The following is a 21,568-nucleotide window of genomic DNA, read 5'->3' as shown; positions in this document are numbered from 1 at the left end:
ATAATAGCCCTCACTTCACAGGTCAGAAAACCAATGTGGGGATTCTGCCAGTTGCTGAGTATGTCTATTCCAATTATGCATTCCAGAACTAGAGAAATAACCACAGGATGGGTGCAGGAACCCACTGTGAGAGGGAACTGAGCTAAAACTCTGTTGATCACTTGACCTCCATAAGCCCCTACTCTGCCTGGTAGACCATAGTGATGTTTTAGGTCTCCTGGAATTAGTGTCAGTTCAGAGCCGGTGTCCAGTAATTCCTGAAAAGTCTGATTATTTCCTTTTTCCAATGCACAGTCACCCTGGTAAGAGGCCATATGTCCCCTTGGGGAGGGCTAGAAGAAAGAGTAACAGTATACATTTTGGGCAGTGTTGTAGGGTCTTTCCTCCTTCATTCAAGAAGTTCTGGGTTGGTAAACTGCCTCAAGTCTGCCAGTTGATCGAAGGGCTGAGTCTCTCTGTTCTGGTAATTCAAGTTAGGCTTTTGTTCACTTGACCTAGAACTTTTCTGCTTATACAGATCAAATAAGAATTTAGTAGGCCTCCCATCTATTTCACTTCTAGGAACGCCATGATCAACTTGCCGACACCGACACTGTAGGTCTGTGGGAGTCAGACTATTCTGATTGTGCTTTGACTCTGTTGTCCATTACAGAAATCATGCCCACCTTGCCTTGGGTGATTCATTGCCACCATTTGACCCCTGTCAACTATAATCCAATTATCCCCGTTGCATTCAAGGATCCTAGTTCAGTGGCTGCAGTTCCCATTGTAATGTCTGACAGAGAGAAGAGTGACCAAGGATGCTGGGTCACAAGGTTATTTCTGAGTCACAGTGAAAGGTGTGTCCTCTGAACCCTCCTGGAGTGGAAAGCAGGTCTTACATGATAAATCCACTCTGATATTCCAATCCCCCTAAGCCTTTGGGTACTTCCTTAGCAGTATAGCAAGGCAGTTCTCGCATTTCCAGTGTAGGACAGCTCTTGGTCCATGTTTCAATCTAGAACCAAACTGTTAGAGCCTTTTCTAATCTCTCAAACTACAGCTTTGAATCCAGTTCTCTTAGTGGTATATATCATTAAACTCAGCCAGATCCAGCTTTATGCTCCTTCCATCTTCCACACATCCTTAATATCCATTCTCATATTCATTCTGTCCACAACACAACGACTTGGGAGTGCGTTTTCACTCCCAAGATTCTTATCTTTTGAAGGACCTTGGCCCTCCTCTAGTTCTAGTGACATCCTGCCCACTCCTCCAGAAGGTCTCCCTGACTCTTCACAAGACTCCCTCTTACCCTGGAACTTCTGCAACACTTTCCGTGCCAAGACTCTTGTGCCAAGACTCTGGCTCTTGGCATATCCTACCATATGTTGCTATTTAGTTTTATATGCATCTGTTTATCTTCCCGACTGGAGGCGAGCTCCTTAAGGGCAAGAACCATTTCTGGCAGGTGCTACCTAAGGGGGTGCTCCAGTAGCCTTCCTGAATGAGCCAAAGAGAAGAAGTGAAGGAGGTGAGTCAGTAGCCTAGGAGCTCCGCACGGATCACAGCTTGCGTCCAAGATGGGGAGGGGGCTCTGGGACCAGTCCAGTGCTGCCTGAAGATTCAAAAAGTTGGATTCACATTTCATTTTTGAACAACTGCTCCCATTCATCTCTTTCCCAGCGTCATCTGTCGTCTCCCCGCTTTCTCCTCACCCTTTCATCCCCTCCGTCTCCTCACCAACCCTTTGGTCACTTCCCTAATCACGCGTGTGGGAGGCGCCCTCGTAGACCCACCCCTGGTGGCCTCGCCGTCTCTCCTTCCCTGCGCTCCCGTTCGCCCCACCGCACTTCCCCTCTCATTTTCGCCCACAAATGAGCGAGAGTGAAAAGCGAACTTTCAGAGGTCTGGGAGACGGGCTGTGGGCCTGCCGGGCCGCCCGCCCCAGCCGCGTGCGTGCGTGTGTGTGAGTGTGTGTGTGTGTATGTGTGTGCATAAGGGGCCGAGGCTGGAAAGGAAACCGCTCGCCTCGCCGGGGAGAAGGAAGGAGCCTCCCTATTCCTCGCCGGCCCCCTCCCCACTTCCCGTCCGGCTCGGCGCCTCGCTTCCCCCTCCGCGGGCCTCGGGCGCACCGAGCCTGCTGACCGCCGACGAGCTGGAGGCGGCGGAAGCGGAGCGGGAGGAGCCGGCGGGGCGCATGCTGGGCGGGGGTCCCCAGGGCGCCCCGGCCGGTGGCGGCGGGGGCCACCGCGCAGGTAGGGTAGCTGTCACCGCAGGCGGGCGGGGCCGGGGGCATCCGGGCAGGGAGGGCGCGCTCTGCCCCCTGGAAATCGTGTGGGTCTGGGTGTGCCTCTGTTAACAGCTTGGGTTCTGTGCACCCTTTTCGAGGTGAGGGAAACTGAGGCAGGGCGCGTGGCGTGCGGGGTTGGGGGAGGAGTCCGGTCTGGGGCTGCCCGCCTGCGCCGAGCCGGGCCAGGTCTCTCCCCTCCGACTGTACTGAGATCCCGGCGAGCGGCAGTTTTCGAAACAGCGCTGGTAGGACCCGCCCCCGTGGCGGGTCTTGGTGGCCGAGGAAGGCGGCAAGGGCCTGCCTGGGGTTTGGGTCAGTCCCGGGACCCGGCGCCGCCGAGCCTCTCGTCGCTGTGCGCCCTCACCCGCTCACCTGTGGGACAGGGGACGCCCGGCTCGCCCTCGTCCCGAGACCCCGCTGAGAGACGGGTTCCACCCCGTCGGGGACCCGGAGAGAGGAGCTGGGGGTGGGATGAGGAATGTGGTGCTGGCACCTGCCCAAGGGGCTGCTCTGCAAACAATTTCGCCTCCCACTTCCGACTTGGCGACAGCAACGCCCACGGCCGGGCTAAGGAGAGACCGCTCCGTTTCCACTTCCCAGAACACGGGTCACGCTGTCAACTCTCAGTGTTGACACCGAAGCCATTAAGTTGATGGTTGCTTTTCAAGAGTGACAGGACGTGTCCTACCACCTTACTCTTAAAATACCTACAAAGGCATTTGAGACTTTCGGACGAGAATGCGGGTTGGAGTCAGGGAGTGCTGCCGTTGCGTCCTTGCTGGGCCACCAGAGGGCCGGGTAATTTTAGACACAACGCTTAGCATCTGGGAGCCTTGGTTTCCTCAAATGTAAGAGAGAGCACCCATTACCTCGCCTCCTTGTCTCACACGTGTTGTGCATGAAGGCATTTTGCCAACCGAACTGTCAGTTGGACAAATGCAATTTGGGTAGTACCAGAGAACTAAGAGTTGGAATTTGGAGATAGTCTGCCTGCATCTCAGTCTTGGACTTAGCCATGCCTCAGTTTCCCCATTTGTTAAATGGGGACAATGACAGTGCCCACCTCATAGGGTTGTTACGGGGTTTAAATGTGGCAGTGGCTGTGAAGCACTGAGCCCAGGGCCTGAGATGTGGAGTAAGCTCTAAATAACCTTAGTTGCTATTTTTACTAAGCAAAACCTAAATGATTTGGAGAGATGTGGAAATACCAGTTTGATTTGATTAAAGTATGAATAGCAGAGTATTTGAGAAGAAATTTAGTTTTATTCCATTCAGGTACGGCACATAAAGTCTTTTGGGGTTCAGCTGAGAACTGTGTCACTGAGCAAAAAGCGGTCTGGAGTGCTTTGACCCTGAGCCTCGGTTTCCTCATCTGTTTACACAAAAGATAAAAGAAAAGAAAAATGCGGACGGTAATTATGGCTTTTTGTACTGACAGAGCTGCCTGAGGATCAAATGAGGTAAAAAATCTGGAAGCACCTTGAAGAGTCTGAGTCACTGGCTAATATGAGACGTCACTGCTACCAGGAGGGAAGAATAACAGGGGCAATTTTTTGAGAGCTTACAATGTCAGGCCATCTGTTAGGAATTCTTCTGATGAAATCCGCCCCAAACCTTTGTGAGGTAGATATTTATAATCCTCATTTTCCCTGTACAAAGCTGATAATCAAGGTTACTCTGCTTTTGTCCCAAGGTCACATAGCTGTTAAGAGTAGAGCCAGGATTAAAATCCGGTGTGGGTGCCTCTCACAAGTGTGTTCTCAACCGCTGACCAAACTGAAGTTATGGAGATGAGCCATGGTTCAGAGTAGACCAATGTTAGATTACAGTTAATAATGTCTTGCATGTTTACAGACTCTAAAATATGAGTGAATTGTTAGCCCTGGCAGAAGAGACTTTGAAATAATCTTAATTTCTTTCATCTCTATTTTAAAATCCCATTTTAAATTATTTTCTTGCAAAAATAAACAATGAAAATTTGCAATAAAAAAGGTATTAAAATCTTGAAAGAACGTATTACAATAACTCATTGCAAATCTCAGACTAAATGGAATCGGAATTAATTTTATTTTAACGCTTAAATTTGCCAGAAACCTTAGAATGGCACAAGAGGTGTAACTGGGATTGAGGCTTTTGGTGTCATGGTTACCTTGCAGGGCTGGGACCCAGGACATTTCTGTAGGGACCTCACTGCTCACTGAGATGACCTCAGAGGGACGTGGACCTTCAGAGAAAGTCTGTGCACCTGAAGGGGGGTGAATGCCAGGTCTACAGGCTGCAGAAACAATTCCTAAGTCATTTGTTTCCTAAATGAAATTTCTCTTATTCTTTTTTCTTTTTCCAAAAGCAATGCGTGCTCATTACAGGAAGCACAGAAAACTATAAATAAGAAAAAGAACATAAAAAAACAACAGTGATCCTGAGCCACAGAAAGCAAGTGGCCAAAAGGAAGGGGAGTGGAGTGTCAATAGAGACAAATAGCTTGGTGTCTCTGCTCTTGTAATCCATTTCTGTGCTATGTCCATCAATTTATATCTGTTTCAAAAATGGGATGCAAACTATTATTGTTTTAAATGAAAAAAATAATATTTGCTTGTTGCTTGAACATTAAGACATTAATTTAGAAAAAAAGAAGCCAGAATTTATTATGCTCATTAAGCCTTTTCCATTTAAAAATAAACCTTAAACGTTTGATTGGAGGATTAGAGATTAAATTGTTGATGTCTGAATTTTATTGTGGTTTTGGTCAAAGTTTCAGAGCAAAGAGGGGGTACAATGGTGATCTTTAAATACTGAGAGCTAAAGACCAGCACAGAACAAAGTTTCTAGGAAAAATAAGTAGCATTTGTACATTAGGGTCATTAGACTAGAATTAGAACCATTCTTTTGATAATGATGATAGTAATTCAGTTTATATGCTGGGTTCTCATGCAAAGCAAGCAGAGAGCACTGCTGCCAGAGATGCCCTTGGCAGCCACTCTGGGAGTGAAGAGGGTCCCCTTTGGCACAGCTGGGGCCAGCCATTTTTCAGCCAGCACCATTTAGTAATGCAAGACGTTTAGCCTTTGGGAGTCTACCCTTGCTTGTTCTTGACTTTAATGACTGTGTGGTAAAAATTCCTTGGCGAATGTCTTTTGTGCAACAATCAGGCAATTTTTTAAATACCTGCCACAGATGCTTTAACCATTCTGAATCCCTTTTCTCTTTTGAAATGAGAGTTTACCAGGTGCTCCTTGAGCACAGACTTTGCAATCAGCTCCCAATTTTTGACACCTAGTGGAAGTGGGAAAAGAGAACTGTGGCTGACCAATGAATGAAACATTATTTATATTTGGCTTTGGAAGGCAGTCAGGAGCCCACACGATATGCTCATCTGCTGAGATGACCACTGGTTTTGAGACTGCTTCCTTTACCAGCCCTCCCTCCTTTTGGCCACCTGGCTCCCGTCATGGCTCAGAAATGGATAGTAGAGGTAGTGGAGCTTCCTCTAATCGCTAGGGTCGCTGGTCATTGTAAACAGAATTACAGAACTTATTGCTGGATGAAGTTTCAAAAGATCAATTGGTTAAACCCCTTGAGTTCTGGCAGGTGAGGCATCGACAAGTGCATTTACCAAGTGCAGCTGCTGAGAACTCTATATTTAGTCAATATAATGGTAGCCGTAGGTGCAGGAGACCTGGTCTCAAATGAAATAATTGGAATGAATAGCCCTAGATTATCTTTCCCATGTCAACTTCAGGTTAATTTCCCAGCCATGTTGCTCATCCATTTAAAATACGTGGATAAAATTCTACCCCTACTCTGAGAGTTCAAACCCATCTGCAAATAAAGGGTAAAAGTCCTACTGTGAGAGGCTGATGTTTATTTGCAGATGGGTTTGAACTCTCAGAGTAATGCAGTGAAGATAGTAAACTCCTTGAGGTGAGGGACAGCAGTCTCTGAGGATAAATTGTATATCACAGAGTACTGGCAGTTGTAAGTGGCAGTAAAGATCACGGAATCTGGCCTGCTTATTTTTCAGGTGCGAAAAGTGAGGGATAGCAGTAGAGTGAGTATTAGAATCTGGGTTCTCTTCTCTTACTTAGAGCTGTTCCCATTAAGCTGTGCTTCATTCCTTAGTTCTGCATAATTCATCCCTGCTTAAGAAATATTAAGTGAGTTGAACCAAATCCTTATTTTTTTTGAGTCATCATGCTCTTAAAAACTTAAAATTTCAAGCACTTACTTTTGTCATATCATCAATTGATCTTTAAGAATCCATTTGTTCATTTATTCGTTATTCATTCTTTCAACATCGATAGAGTGCCTTCTTGGCCCAGAATTAAAATTGGAGCCACACATTAATAAGGTATCAATTTTTGACTTAATTTAGAGAAAAACTTGCTAAAAATAAAAGTTGTCCATCAATGGAATAGGCCGCCTTGAAAAGCAGTGAGCTCTTTGCCATGGGAAGCGTTTAAGTTAGTGCTGGCTGATTCTGTGGTGAAGGTAATGGGGGAGTCTGCATATGGAGAGGGGGGCCGTATTGGACGACATGTGGGAAAACTTCCAGCTCTGTGATTTTTGTCATGGAGGATTGGGATTGTCCAGGATTTGAGCTACTGTGTCAATTTCCTACTCCTGGCTCATTGGGGTTTCACGTTTTGCCTCCTCCCTCCACCCAGGTGGTTCCATTTCCAGAGGCCTAGCAGGCTCCCTGCAGTCAGCTGGCTGGATGCAGTAGGTAATTTAACTTCCCAGGGTTACACAGATCTGGGATTGATCGTAATCATTAACATGATCATGTTCACCCAGGCGAACAAATCGACCAGGAATAGAAACGTGTATTTGACAGGTGGCCCTGCCTGGAGACTAATTGCTGTCACAGGTTGACAGGTGAAATATCTCAAGTTTAATGAGTGAATTGTGTCCTGAATATGGAATCTGAGTTTAAATTTAGTTTTGTGACATGCACACTGACCTAACTTTTCTTTTTCCTACCTGTCATCTCTTCATTTGTGAGTGGATTGATAAGATGGTTTGGCATAATTCTTAGGCTTTTTTGTTGTTGTTGTTGAGGAAGATTGGCCCTGAGCTAAGATCTGTTGCCAGTCTTCTTCTTTTTGCTGAGGAAGATTGGCCCTGAGCTAGCATGGCTTGACGAGTGGCGTGTAGGTCTGTGCCCAGAATCTGAACCTGCGAATCCTGGGCCGCTGAAGCAGAGCACATGAATTTAATGACTACACCACTGAGCCAGCCCCTAGGCTTTTGTTTCCCACAGGAGAATGTATGTGTTTTGCATTTATAAATGAAAGCATGCCACATCTTAATACTATAGGAAAAGGAGGACATTTTACAGTGGTCAAATGAGAAAAAGTAAATATAGAGATAAATTGAGGTTCTTCTGTTTCTGATGCACTGGAAACTTAGAACTGTGAAAGCTGTTTTGTGGTTATAAAGCCTCTGATGAAGGAAAAAAGTTTGTGTATTTCAGTACGATTCTTTTTTTAAATTGAGGTATAACTGACAATAACATTATATTAGTTTCAGGTGTACAACATAATGATTCAATATTTGTATGCATTGTGAAATGATTACCACAATAAGTCTAGTTAACATCTGTCACCTTACCTAGTTAAAAAAATTTTTTTCTTGTGATGAGAACTTATAAGATCTACTCTCTTAGCAACTCAGTATGATTCTTAATATTTTCCTAATGTTTTTCATTATAGCTACAGGCCAGGCATTATGAAATGTGAGACAGCTGTCTTAGGGCTTAGATAATCTGCATTCAGTTCAAACAGTAGATTTGGGGACCTTAAATTACCTTGACTTTTATCAATCCTTTTGTTTCCCTTTGTCTGGTTATATAATTCTCTTCTAGAGATATTGTTATCTATTTATTCTTTCCATTATATTTATTTGTCCATTCAAGAGTATTTATGTAGCACCTACTGTATACATGGCCCTGTGGTGTGCACAGAAAGGTGTCTAAAGATGTATTAGTTTGTCCTTGAGGACCATCTAGTCTGAAGGGAAGATCTAACGAAGCCTGGTGTTCTTTCCAAGTGATTAAAGGCAACCCTTTGAACTTAACAGCCCCTCTTAGGATGCTTCTTCCGATGGTGTCTCAAGCCTTCCTTATGTCCTCCTGCTCTTGACACTTGATTGAGTTGGTATTTCTCTGCTCAGTCAGGCCTGCACACTGCTGCCAGGATAACTTTCCCAAAGCACGGATCTGATTAGGTAATTGTTCCTCCGTGCAGACTCATTACTGTCCTGAAAGCAAATTCTCGGCATTTCTTTCTAAACCTTCCGTAAATTGGCCCCTAAATCCCTAAAATGGATACTCTGGCTCTTTTATTGCACACGTTATTCTGCCCACCAAGAATATAGTGGAATCTGTCCTTTTTGCCCTCAATCTCTACTCATCAAAATGTTACCCTTCACATAAGATCTAGCCAGTAATACTTCATAGCCTTCCCTGGTCCTCTGGAATCATCTTCTCATTCCCTCTTCCCCTTCTGTTATAGTTCTTTATGTATTTAACCTGCTTTTCCAACTCCAGTGTAAACTCTTTCAGCTCAAGGAAGCTGTGTGGTTTATCTCCTTACCTCTCATCTATGTCGTATGCTTGTGGTTTTCTCCACTCTCACTGAATTGAATTAGACTCTTCATTATGTTTTAGATTGAGTAATCCAGTGTGTAGATTAACCACATCTGTTGTTTTTATGTCTTTCAAAACTGATCAAGAGTTCTAGAAGTTCAGTTCAGTTCAAATGTCTATGGAGATGCACAAACCACATTGCCAGATACCGTGGTAGCTCTTTAAGATAAAAAACAAGTAGACTGTTATCCATACTCTTGAGAAGCCTATAGTTCAGTGGAGAAAAGAGAATTCTTATTAATTTTCTGGAAGTTTCTGGATGTTGTTTCATCAGAATGATTGGGCACATTGGGATACACCAAAATCATTAAGAAGTAACTAGCATCTAATAGATGCCCAGTGAATATTTTATAGGATAGGTGGAGGGAGAGTGGAAGAAGAAAGAAGGAATCCTTGAATTCATAATTTATTTATTGCAGTGTTTACTCCTAGGCATAATAATGTTGGAGATAATTTACTCAAGTATTGACTTCCACACAGGTGTATAAAATGTGCTGCTCTTCATCTACAAAGAGAGATACTAGTTCTCCATCTGTAGGAATTCTGAGTTAATTTCCTGGTTGTGGTGTTGCATTCGCTTAATTTCATTGACGTTCTCTGCTCAGGCAGCTCCGTAGAGCAGGACCCACGTTTCCCAGGCTGGGGGAGGCCTACAGCTGTCTGGGGGCCGTGACGAGGGGACTGCCTTGCACTAATTCCACACTCACGATCTCATCCTCTACCCAGCCCGCTAATTGGCCTTGGGGGCTGTAGGATGAGTTCTGAACTAGTTCCCAACCATGCAGCTTTTGTGTGTCTCTACTTGACTTAAATAGTAATTTGAATGGAAAAAATGGAAAAATTCTATCATTTTAATCCAACTGTTACTTTTTTTGACTCTGATTTGGGATTATCTAAATACATCCATTCAAATATTTATTGTATGTAAATGTTTTGGAAACTTCTTTTTCAAAGCATAAGGTGATATGTAAGAAAAAGTATTGATATGACCCCTGTTTTTCCCATTTTGCTGAGGCAGAATAGGGCTCAGTGAAAATAAAAGGAGATGTCCCAAGGGAGTTACTTTACTTTAGGCTAATCTTGGGATGAATTTATATTGACATTGCTTTTAAAATTTTATGCTGCTTCTTAATGAGCAAAAGATCCCCCCCACCTTTTTGTTTTTTTTTTTACAATATCATATCCAAATTAGAAGACTGGCTTTCAATAAAATGAATAATTATTAGTCATTACAGAGCTGGGAAGGGGTAAGTGGAACAGAAATTTAGTGGAGAGGAACATTCTTCTGGATATGCATTTGCATTAGTCTGGGCTGAATTTCTTGAGGGCAGACCTTGTCTTATTTATCTTCTTATCATTTTTGTTAGACCTGTAGTAAGAATAAAGACTTATTGAATTGAATTGGTTTAAAATAACATGTGTAATAGAGCCACCATGGCACACAGGAGAATTGCTTCCCAACCAGCGGTGGCTCCTGAAACGCTGCCTGCAGAGGCTTAGGCAGCAGTTGGGTTAGGACAGTTGCTTTTGCGTGCAAGCACACTCTTTATATAGACTGCACATTCAAGATCAATACAAGTGGCAAACATTTCTAAAGGAGCTGCCGTTTGCACATTTCATAAGAGAAAAAAGTCAGCTGCCCGTGTCAAAGCACATTCTCCTGATTTTCACTTGGAGTGGCTTTAGTGCACTGTGAAGCAGGTGCGGCGCTGCAGCCCCCCCAGGCCAGCCCTTGGCACTGCTACTGCTCCCGGCACCTCCTACATTCTACCGCTCATGATGTTCATCGCTTGTCATGCTGCACTGTGAATTCCTGAAACATGCGACAAATGCGTCTTCAAGTGGAAGCTCAGAGACACAGTCCAAAGGCAAATTTCATTTAAATTGTGATCAAAATACTTCACCTTACTTGTTATTGTTGTGGGCAAATGATGGTTAACCACGATTGGCTGAGAGGCCATATGGAAAGGACACTGGTCGGGGAGTGAGGACCCTACGAAAATCCTTTAATGTCGCTGGATCTCAGCGTCCTTCCTTGTACAAACGGAGATAATGTCAGCCCTCAATGTCGAATTGTGGTCAAGATCTAATACGATCATTTATGTAAGAGCTCATCATCATCTATAATATTTATGTTAAAGAATTGCTTTTATTATAAGCTTACTGATATTGTCCCTAACATCAGTCCTGCCTGCAATCTCAGTTTGCCTTATAGCTTGTCCCTCACACCCTCAATCTGGGTCCCTGGTCTCTTATCTGAATCACATTCGTGTTTCTGCAGCAAAATAGATGCTGGTTCTCTGAACTCAGTGGCATAAAGACTCTCCGTTGCTTTGCATCTCTGCACGTGAGGTTTTGCCACCACACGAGTTCAGTCAGGTCAGACTGCTGCTAGACGTATGAGGGAAAGCCTGTGGTTCTCAGACAGAGACTTTTGGTGCCCCCTTAAACGCCCACCACCACTGACAACAAGGTGAGCGATTCCTTTGGCACATCTGGTGCTGCCTTGGGCTCTGAGTGTTCTAGTGCTGCTTGTGATGAGCAGGTTTCATGCGATGATTGATACCAGATGCATTGTGGAGAGTGAAGGGGGCTTAACGGGGCACATCTGGGTTGGCTCTGTGACGGGAATTCGGGTTCTAGACCCAGTCAATCTTTCCTTTTTCAAGAGGTAATTTAATTTTGGTTTCGTCTTTATAAAATTTTCATCTGTATGAAATGTAAGCTCTGTAGGATTGTTTATTAGGACACTGTTTGGATTTTGGTTTCTCTTAATCCTCTCTGACAGTTTGCCTCTCCTGTCTCAGAAAATTCACTGCTCTTGCTGGTATCGTTTCATACCCGAAGAGGGCATTCTAACCTTAAAAGAAGTTCAGCGCAGCAGAGCGCCTGCCACTGCCTTTCTCTCTACGCACAGATAGTTTGCCTTCTCCCTTGGCGTCTCAGGTGTTTGGGCTCAAGGGAGGAAATAGTTACAGTTCACATTTATTTAGTAAAACCATTATGAGAATGAACCCAACCTGAGTGCACACTGAGACAGAGGGGGGGCCCAGCTGCTTGCTTTCCCCAAACCTTGCCGGGTCTCTGTACATTTTTGGAGCTGTTACTCATGAGCTGTTTTCACTGAGGGAGAACTTCTGTGAGGTTGGGACTTGGCAGGCCACTTGGCTAATCTTTTGGGTGTTCTTTCAGCATTGTCTGCAGTGACTGTGGGAGTCAAAGACCCTTCAGTGTAAAGATAATGCCAGCTTGTTCCCTGGAACCCCAAGGGAGCCAGAGTCAAAGGGGCTTTTTGTCTCACCAGGAGAAAGACCCACAGGAAATCCCAGCTTCAGATATTCCTCTGCAGTCTCATTGTCCCCTCAGAGCTGACTGTGCTTGGGCTTCCTTTGAGTGAGGCAGTAACTAGTACAGAAACAAAGTAAATGAAAGGATGCTGTTCATGGTGGCTGGGGTCCAGTGCACATGCGGGTGCACCAGCATGCAGGCTGGGCGCGTCCCCAGACCCTGGTGCCTGAGTCCCAGCAGTGAGCACTGGGCTGGTGCCTTGAAGGTAATACCAGCGACTTCATACTGTTAAGAGAATCGATTGTGGTCATCTGAGTGAAGATCCAAGTGCAGCATCTGCCTTATTGTAGGCACTCAGCATTATTATTGAGGGGCTATTCTTAGACTTCAAAACTCTGCTAGCAATTCTGTCACTTACTAGGTCTGTGACTAGGAACAAGTCATCTAATTTCTCTTCATCTGTAAGCTGGGCAATTATAATGCTTATTTCATAGGACTGTTGTGAGGATTACAGAGACAATATATATGCAAAGGCTTAGAAAACAGCAGCACATTAAAACAGGTGGGCTTCGTCCTACAACTCTGGAGGTGATGTCCTGCCGAGGGTCCCGGTCTAGGGGTCAGTGGGGTCGACATCCAGGCTGGGCTCCAGTGCTAAGGAAGGCGTATCTTTTTCTAATTCCTCAGCTCAGAGGGGCCACTTTTTTCTAATTTACCTTCCCAGAGGGGACATCTTTTTATAGTTCATCACCCCAGAGGGGGTACCTTTTAAAAAATTTGCCCAACAGTACCATATGTGCTAGCAGCAGCCTGTCAACAAGAGAAAGATGGCATTATTAGTGTGGAGGACAGAGCTTTCTTGGAGAGAGTGCATGCATGCTTTACCTGGTTCCAACTTGGTCATTTCTCTTTAATTTCAGTGATACCATTACCATAGTCAGAGGAGCAGTTTTGCTATTTCCTCAATTCTAAATTTTCTCTAGGATTTTCCTTGAGGCCAAGGGCTGTAATCCCCTGCCTTCCAGGGGCCCCCTCCTCAGCACTGCCCTGCACGTGTCCTCCAGAATGGACATTTGTTAACACAGGTGGGAAGAGAATGGGTCAGAGGGTAGGCTGGGTGCTGGCTGTTGACTTGGCCTCTCACCACCCTTCTGTGCCTTGCTCTTTACTGTTGGGTCTGAGAGTCAGAGAACGGCACATCCCTGGCTCCCTTGCCAGCTCCCTTCCTGTTAAATTCTGCCGATAGAAGGCACTAGTGGAAGACCAGAGGCAGGAGGAAGAGAAAATCTTTTTGATTCTGGGTTTTTCAGTGGGTGGCTGCAGGCAAGGATGGTTGATTTGGACTCTAGCAGCCCCGACAGGTGGCCCTTTTCCCAGGCTCCAAAGGACACAACCTCTTCAACTGTACCCAGATTGAGCAGGCTCAAGGGCACAGCCCAGGAACATTAATGCCTGATCCTAGCTGTTACCCCGTCTTCCTCTTTGCTTCTGCCCTCTCCTTGCCATTTGTTTTCTTCCAGCTCTTCCCATACCTTTGTGACCAAATCTCTGTATTAAATGTCCTCTGTTTGGCATACCTGGAGTGGTCTCAGTTTTCCTACATTTTGTGTGTGGACTCTGTGGATCTGTTGAGTGCTTTGGGGGCTGGGTACACTCCCCAGGATCTCATGGCACATGGACGCCTCATTTCTGTTTCCATCTTCATCACGCATCTTCATCTGTGATAGCCTTTAAATAGGTTTTCAGCCTCTGGCCTCTTAATCATGGTGGAAATTATGGTCAGATTAATTTTTGTAAAACTCTAGTTCATCTGGCTCACACCTCTGCTTGAAACCTTACGATTTTTCTGGCAGCCGTTTAGCAAAAGTATAGTCACATATGACCTAAACCCTAATGGTGAGAATCATAACCATAGGCACCTCTCCCACAGTCTTCACAACAGAGAGGTCTGTGTAGTCAGAGGGTCATTGTTTCTCCCTGGCTGGGAAGAAGGCATTTAGTTCAGTGACAGGCACACCAGTCCTCATTCGGGTGTGAGAAAGATTTCAAAGCGTGGCTGTGGCTCCCCTCTGCATCTCCTTCCCTCCCCTCACTGGTTCCTCGTTCAAGTCAAACTGGGGCCTTTAGGACGGGGCCCTGCTCTGCATCGGTCCCTCCTCCTCCCCTCGAGGACAATGGTCAGCTTACAAGGCCTGCCCAATGTCCCAGGATTAGGGAGGGCAGAGACTGGGAAGGTTAAATCATGTCACTTATAAATTGATGGAAATCTGTGTACTGTGAAAAGTGCAGATAAGATGTAAGCCTACATAAGATTGTTATCGTCTTGGGAGGGGGGTTTCTCACACATAGGTTTTCTGACTTCCTTGAAGTAACATTTTTAAGAACTTCCATATTGAAGGGGGTGGGGAGAATCTCTTAAGGGAAATGAAATGGACATTACAGGGTCAACTGGAGTAAAAATAATACAGTTAATGTTCAAACATAGCTTTATTGTTTTTATATAAAAATCAAAACATAGGCATTGTGAAAACAAACAAACAAGCTTGAAAAATATATGGTGGAAGAAGAAATGATCACTGAAGTCCCACCTCCCTCACTGTTAATTCTTTTGTGAACATCCTTCTAGAGGGTTCTCAGAGCCTCTGTTAGACACACTAATGATTTTATGGAAGTGGAATTATGTTGCATCTTGTTTTCTAACCTAATTTTTTTTCACCTATTGTTACAGCACAGAAATGTTTTCATGTCAACAAACATTATTTTACATCATTATTTCCAGTGGCTACACAGTATTCCATGTTTGCACCACAGTTTACTATCCAGTCACATTAAATTGGAATGTTTACAATTGTCACCATTTAGAACATGCTAACTTTTATTAAGTTCTTGTATTTAAGGTGATGCTAGTGCTATAACAGTTATTCTGAGAAATCAGTGGCTTAGAACATTAGAAGTTTATTTCTCTCCTAGGTAAAGTTCAGGTGCTCCCTCCATTTACTGGTGAATACCTTGAGGCACCAGGCTTGGATGGAGGAGCTGCTGTACCTTACATGGCCATTCAGGGACTCAGGCTGACAAAGGCCATACCATCTTAATGAAAAGAGAGAGCAGAGGACTTCAAAGGAGGTTTTTATGGATCAGAGCTGGAATTGGCAGATACCACTTCTGCCCACATTCTGTTGTCACATGGCTACACAAAGCTGCAAGGGAAGCTGGGAAATGTTACTTAGCTGTGTATGCAAGAGGAAAAGGAAATAGGCTTGATAAACAGTGGCCAGTCTCTCCCAGAGCTCCTCCTACTGGTCACCAAATTTCTGCTTCATTTTCCCTCTCACATCTAGAACCCAATCACTCCTCGCGGAAGGAGACACAGCTAAGTACCATACAGTCATTGCATCTGGCTCACTCTTCAGGATCTCTGGCTGATGTGCAGTCTTCTCATCATGTCTAAATAAGGATCCTAATGGTTCTGTGACTTAACAAACTAAAAAAGAAAAAGTTATTTGCTTCCTCCCTAGCCTCTCCCAATTTTCTGTGGTGGAGCAAAGCCAGCATAACAACACCAAAAAATTCCATTTAGAACAGAGTAAAATAGAGATGCACAGTAGTTGCAGGTTTAAAGCAATCATGGAAGCCACTGAAGGCCTCCAACCAGGGCTGGGAGAACTTTCTGCACTAGACCTTGATTCTGCTCTTGGAGAGGAAATCTCCTGTCCATTGGTCTCCATGGCCCTTGGCTCTGTCGCGTCCTTTATTCCTCCTTGTAGGAAGTTCCTTGTAGGAAGTTTCTCCTTGTCCTCATTCTCCATGGCAACATTTGAAGTGGTTGCTGGGGAGTCTGCCATCTTTACCAGGACATGCACACTCTGTATGGGGCCTGAGATTTGTTGAAGGCTCATATAGACTTTTCCTTTTTTAAGTCCAGGCTTATGGTTTCTCAGGCCATACACTTCTATTAAAAACTTAGTAGGGTTTGCTTCTCTCTTCCTCCATTATGTTCCTTATACCAACAGCTAATCCCAAAGTTTTTTTCTAGACATTATTATCAAACTTGATTTATTGTATTACTCTATCAACCCATGCCCTTCTTTCTCCATTAAATGGTGGTTACTTGAGGCCCTCAGGCTCAGACGGGAAGGCAATACTCTTAATCAGTTCTTTGCCACAGGGCTGAGTCTTTGGGCCTTTGTCACTCAAAAGCTTTTTCAATCTTATTTCCTACTGTTTCAGATTTAGAAGCAGTCAGCTTTTCCAACCCTTTAAGCACACAAATTTCTGGATTCTATCCCCTTTCATTTATGGCTTCCAAAGTCTCCCAGAGCATCGACATCTAATCAGTAGACAGAGGAAGAGCGAGCGTGGGATGACTGCAAAGAGGTTTTTATAGGCCAGGCCTGGAAGTGGTGGATGTCACTTCTGTCCAGTTTCATTGATTAGGACTCAGTCATGTGGCTACACATAATTTCAAGGGAAGCTGGAAAATGTAGTCCAACTGCATGTGCAGGAGAAAAGGGAAATGGGCTGGTGAACAGTTCTCGGTTTCTGCCTGGGTGCCCGTGTAGCACAGACTCTTCTAAGAGCCTTACAGACACAAACTTCTTTAATTCTATGAGGTAGAAACTGTTGATATCCTCATTTTACATATGGGAAATTGAGGCACAGGGAAGTTAAATAGCTTGCCAAAGGTCACACAACTAGTCGGTGGTGGAGACAGGATTTGAATCCTGACTTCCTCACTTCAGGGTCTGCAGTGATATTCACTACTCTATACTGATAAAATAGAATACCGTTAAAACATAAATGTGAAGTATAAAAAGTGGTGGAGAAGATCACAGATTCAAAGATTAAAAAGTGAGAATTAGAAGTGATAAATTTAAAAACTACATAAAATAAAAGAAATTGAGAAGCAAAGAATACAAACTTAAGAGAATGATGCACAACCTTCCATGTAATATAAGGATAAGTGTGATAAATGAAACACAGTGGGTAAAGATTAAAGAAAATAGAAATTAGGGAAAACCCCAAAAATATTGATATAACACATGTAAACTGAAAAAAGCATAAAGATGAAATCAAAAAGTAGTAAAATATTACAAAAGAATAAAAATATTAAATGAGTGAAAATAAACAGTTAAATAAATGAAAATCAAAATATTAAAAAAGGCAAAGCGAACTCAAGACTCAATGTTCAATAAGACATAATACAGCTAAGATTCAAAACAAGGAAAATAGAAGCTTCCTCTATGCCAAATAAGAAAAAGGTTAAAGTAAACTAAAAACACAAAATTATAAATGGAATTAAAACAATATAAGAATTACAAACAAGACTATGGGATTTTAAAAATAAATTCACGAAACAAGTAAAATAAGTAGCAACAGAAATCCTGTTCTCACAGTGCTCCAATCTGAATCAATGCCTCTGTTTAGGGGTCCCCAGTAGAGATTTTCAGAGCTGAGGGGTATAGAAGGGGACCTTTGATCTCCCCTCCTTTGCAGCCCCTAAAATGCCTGAGTGGCATTTGCTGATGTCAGTGAAATGGTGCAGTAGGAAGCTCCAGGCCCTCATTCCCCCATGGAAATGTTAAAAAAAAAACAAAAACCAAGAAACGATTAGAGACTGGCTAAAATAACTTTACAGGAACTCTGGAAAATAGTCAAAGGTCTACAGCAACTAAGTGAACCCCCAGTTAAGAAACAGCCACATTCAGAATGGTAGGTTCTACAGAATTTAAATGATCAGTGCATAAAAAATAATTATAAATTTATGTTAATGAGTACAGAATGTATAAAGATGTAATTTGTGACATTAATAACATAAAGGGAGGGTAGGGCTGTGTAGAAGTAGAGTTTTTGTATGCTGTTGAAGTTAAGTTGGTATCAATTAGATTATTACTCTAACTTTAGGATACTATGTAATCCTCATGGTAGCCACAAAGAAAATATCTATAGAATACACACAAAAGGAAATCAAAATATGCACTATAAAAAATCAAGTAGAGGGGCTGGCCCAGTGGCGTAGTGGTTAAGTTCACGTGCTCTGCTTTGGTGGCCCGGGGTTCACAGGTTCGGATCCCAGGCACGGACCTATGCACCGCTTATCAAGCCATGATGTGGCAGGCGTCCCACGTATAAAGTAGAGGAAGATGGGCATGGATGTTAGCTCAGGGCCAGTCTTCCTCAGCAAAAAGAGGAGGATTGGCAACAGATGTTAGCTCAGGGCTAATCTTCCTCACCAAAAAAAAAAAAAAATCAACTAGACACAAAGGAAGGCCACAAAGGAGGAAATGAGAGACAAAAAAGCTCTGACATGCAGAAAACAAATAGCAAAAGGGCAAAAGTAAGTCACTCCCATCAGTAATTACTTTAAATGTGAATAGATTAAACTCCCCAGTCAAAAAGCATAGATTGGCAGAATGGATAAAAAAAGAACTGTGATCCGACTACATGGTGTCTACAAGAGACTTACTTTAGCTCTAAGGACATGCATAGGTTGAAAATGAAAAGGTGGAGAAAGACATTCCATGCAAGTAGTAACCAAAAGAGAGCTGGGTAACTATACTAATATCAGACAAAATAGACTTTAGGTAAAAAACTGTTACAAGAAACAAAAAAGGACAGTATATATTGATAAAAGGCTCAATTCACCGAGAAGGTATAACAATTATAAACATATATGTACCAAATATCAGAGCTCCAAAATACATGAAGCAAACACTGACAGAATTGAAGGGAGAAATAGCTCTACAATAAAATGGCTGCGTAATGCAGTGTGAAGGCTAGTCCAGCTTCCTCCATGATTCCCATGTCACGTGATGTGGACATCTGCAGTCTTCAGTAGCTCCCTGTTGTCTGCTGGCATTTAAGACCCTGTACTTCATGTGAATACTGACTTCAGCTACACTGCCCCTACAACTTGGCGATGAGCATCCCCACCTTGGTTGTGTTACCTCCTATCTTCCTGCCTGAAAAGCCTCTCTTTCCTCCAAACTCCATCCTTTCTAGGAAGCCTTTATTTATGAGCCCAGATTAATGACTTGCATCACTTGCCCTTGGCTGATGGCACATATTATCTTTACCACTCATTTGGCATGTCACATTTGATATTTATTTGATACTTGCATTTATATTTTGTCTATTTGTTTGCTCTCCCCAACCAGGTTTTCAGTTTCTTGGGGGCTAATGCTCCTTTCAGTCACTGGCATTTAGCGCCATAACCTAGATGTTGAATCTTATTTTCCTATTGAATCAATAGATATCTCTTTAAATTAGGCTCAAATACTGATTTCAGCCCTAAGGATTAGCTAATGGAAGCATTATAGGTATTAAGTTGGGCAAACATGGCTAAGCTACTTAATTTTGTGAGCTTCAGTTTCTTTATTTTTAGATCTGGGCTCCATTTATTATGCCTCCACTATGTGTCAGGCAATGGGCTAATGCTCACTTAACCATCACAACAACCTAAGGAGGGGCGTACTATTCTTATCCCCATTTTTCAGTTGAGAAAACAGGCCCAGAGACATTAAGTAACTTCCCAAAGTTACCCAACTCATAAATGGAAGAGCTGAAATTGAACCCAGATCTCTCTGACTCCTTTGCTTGTTATCATTTTAAATGTCCACAAATACTGTCCAATCCTTTAACTTCTTCATCTTGCCTGTGATCCAAGTACAAGCCCTTCCTCATTTCTCCCCCTCCCCCAGTGACAGTTGTGGTAGGCAGAATAATGCCCCTTCAAAGATGTCTACATCGTAATCCTGGGAACCTGTGAATATCTTACCTTACATGGCAAAAGAGATTTTACAGATGTGATTAAATCAAGGCTCTTGAGATGAGGAGACTATCTTGGATTATCCCAGTGGTCCCAAAGTACTCACAGGGTCCTTTTAGGTGAAAGAGAGAGGCAGAAGTCCAAGTCAGAGAGAGATTTGAAGATACTAAGTTGCTAGTTTTGAAGACGGAGGAAGGGGCCATAAACTAAGGATTTCAGGCAGCTTCTAGAAGCGGGAAAAGTCAAGAAAACGGATTTTCCCCTAGAGCCTCCATAAGGACAGTAACCCTGCTGACACCTTGATTTTAGCCCAGTGACACCTGTTTTGGACTTCTGACCCAGAACTGTAAAAATAATAAGTTTGTGTTGCTTTAAGCTATTAAGTTTGTGGTAATTTTTTTGCAGCAGCAATAGGAACCTAATACAATAGTTTTTCTGCTTTCCTTACCCTTTTGATGATTTCTAAACTAGAAATTCTAAAATTCCCTCTTTTCCTTCACATCTCTCACTGCCTCTGTCACCATTCCAAGTCATATTCCGGAGCTCTGCTTCACCAGCTAGGGCATCACTCTTGTGGGCGTGGAAAGTTGCTCACCTCTGCTTAAGGCCATGTCATGCCAATTACCTTCCTGGATGCTTTCTCTTAAAAGGTGGTGCCCAGAAAGAAAGAAAGTCCTTATGTGTTCTTAGCAGAACAGGGAGCCATAGGTCTCCTACCCCCCTCAATCTGAATGCTGGGTCTCTTCAGTGCAAGCCAAGATGATGCTTAGTTTTTGGTGCACACATCACATCACACTGGCCACTCAGGTTGAGTTTATTGTTAACTTCAACACCTAAGCTTTTCACATCATATAAAAGCCAAAGACATTATGAATAGTTCTTGTATCTTGTAGAATGTCTGCCATCTTGAGTCATGTAGCTTTTGGCTCAAAGAGGAAAAAAATGTACTGAATTAATCTCTCCAGGGAAAGATTTAAAGACTGGGCTAATGAGGAGAGACAGACGGAATTCGGAGAGAAAGATGGCAAATTCTAGAGCTAATCAAATTAAAGGGCTATGGGAACTTTTCATTGGTGCGTAAATAAAATATGACAACCAGTGTCAGCTAAGAAACCCTCAGCAAATATCTAATCTCATTTTTTTTAGCATCACATAGGTATGTTGTTTTTTAGTAAACAGCATTATGATATGAAAGAAGCTGAGAGAAGCAGAGAGACACAGGGAAGGCCTCTGCCCATCCTCTATGCTTGCTCTCTCCCTACGTCCTCTTTAGAGGGCATAGAATCTCCTAACCATTTCAATCCATGACACATCTGTGACATTGCCAGCTTGAAGGGTAAAGTAAAATGCTCTTAGGTAAAAGAAAAGGCTTTCATCCTCTCCCAAGTCATCCCAGGCTTCTAGGATGACTTGGAACCTGAGAATCTGGAGAGGAGAGTTCAGGGCTGGCTTTAGAGGAGGCTGTTGAGGTTATTGAGAATTGTCAGAGATGGAATAGTTCTTTCCTTTTAAATGCAAAACAGCTGTGCCCCGAACCCTCTGGGCCTCCTAGAATTTGTATTTAAGTGTTTATGCATTCCCAGGCAAATATTTC

The 21,568-nt window shown here is 43.4% G+C and overlaps 1 protein-coding gene across 1 annotated transcript in view; it reads left to right on the top strand.

The window, feature by feature from the left end:
* Positions 1 to 1,910: 1,910 nt before the first annotated feature.
* DISC1 (DISC1 scaffold protein) overlaps positions 1,911 to 21,568 on the top strand; it is a 339,334-nt gene continuing 319,676 nt past the window's right edge. The window contains exon 1 of the mRNA XM_058543022.1: positions 1,911 to 2,237. Coding sequence (XP_058399005.1) covers positions 1,967 to 2,237 — 271 coding nt within the window. The 5' untranslated portion in view covers positions 1,911 to 1,966. The remainder of the gene's footprint in view (positions 2,238 to 21,568) is intronic.

This window comes from Diceros bicornis, chromosome 6, assembly GCF_020826845.1.
Source record: "Diceros bicornis minor isolate mBicDic1 chromosome 6, mDicBic1.mat.cur, whole genome shotgun sequence".
NCBI lineage: Eukaryota > Metazoa > Chordata > Mammalia > Perissodactyla > Rhinocerotidae > Diceros > Diceros bicornis.
This window is presented reverse-complemented; position numbering and strand designations above follow the sequence as displayed.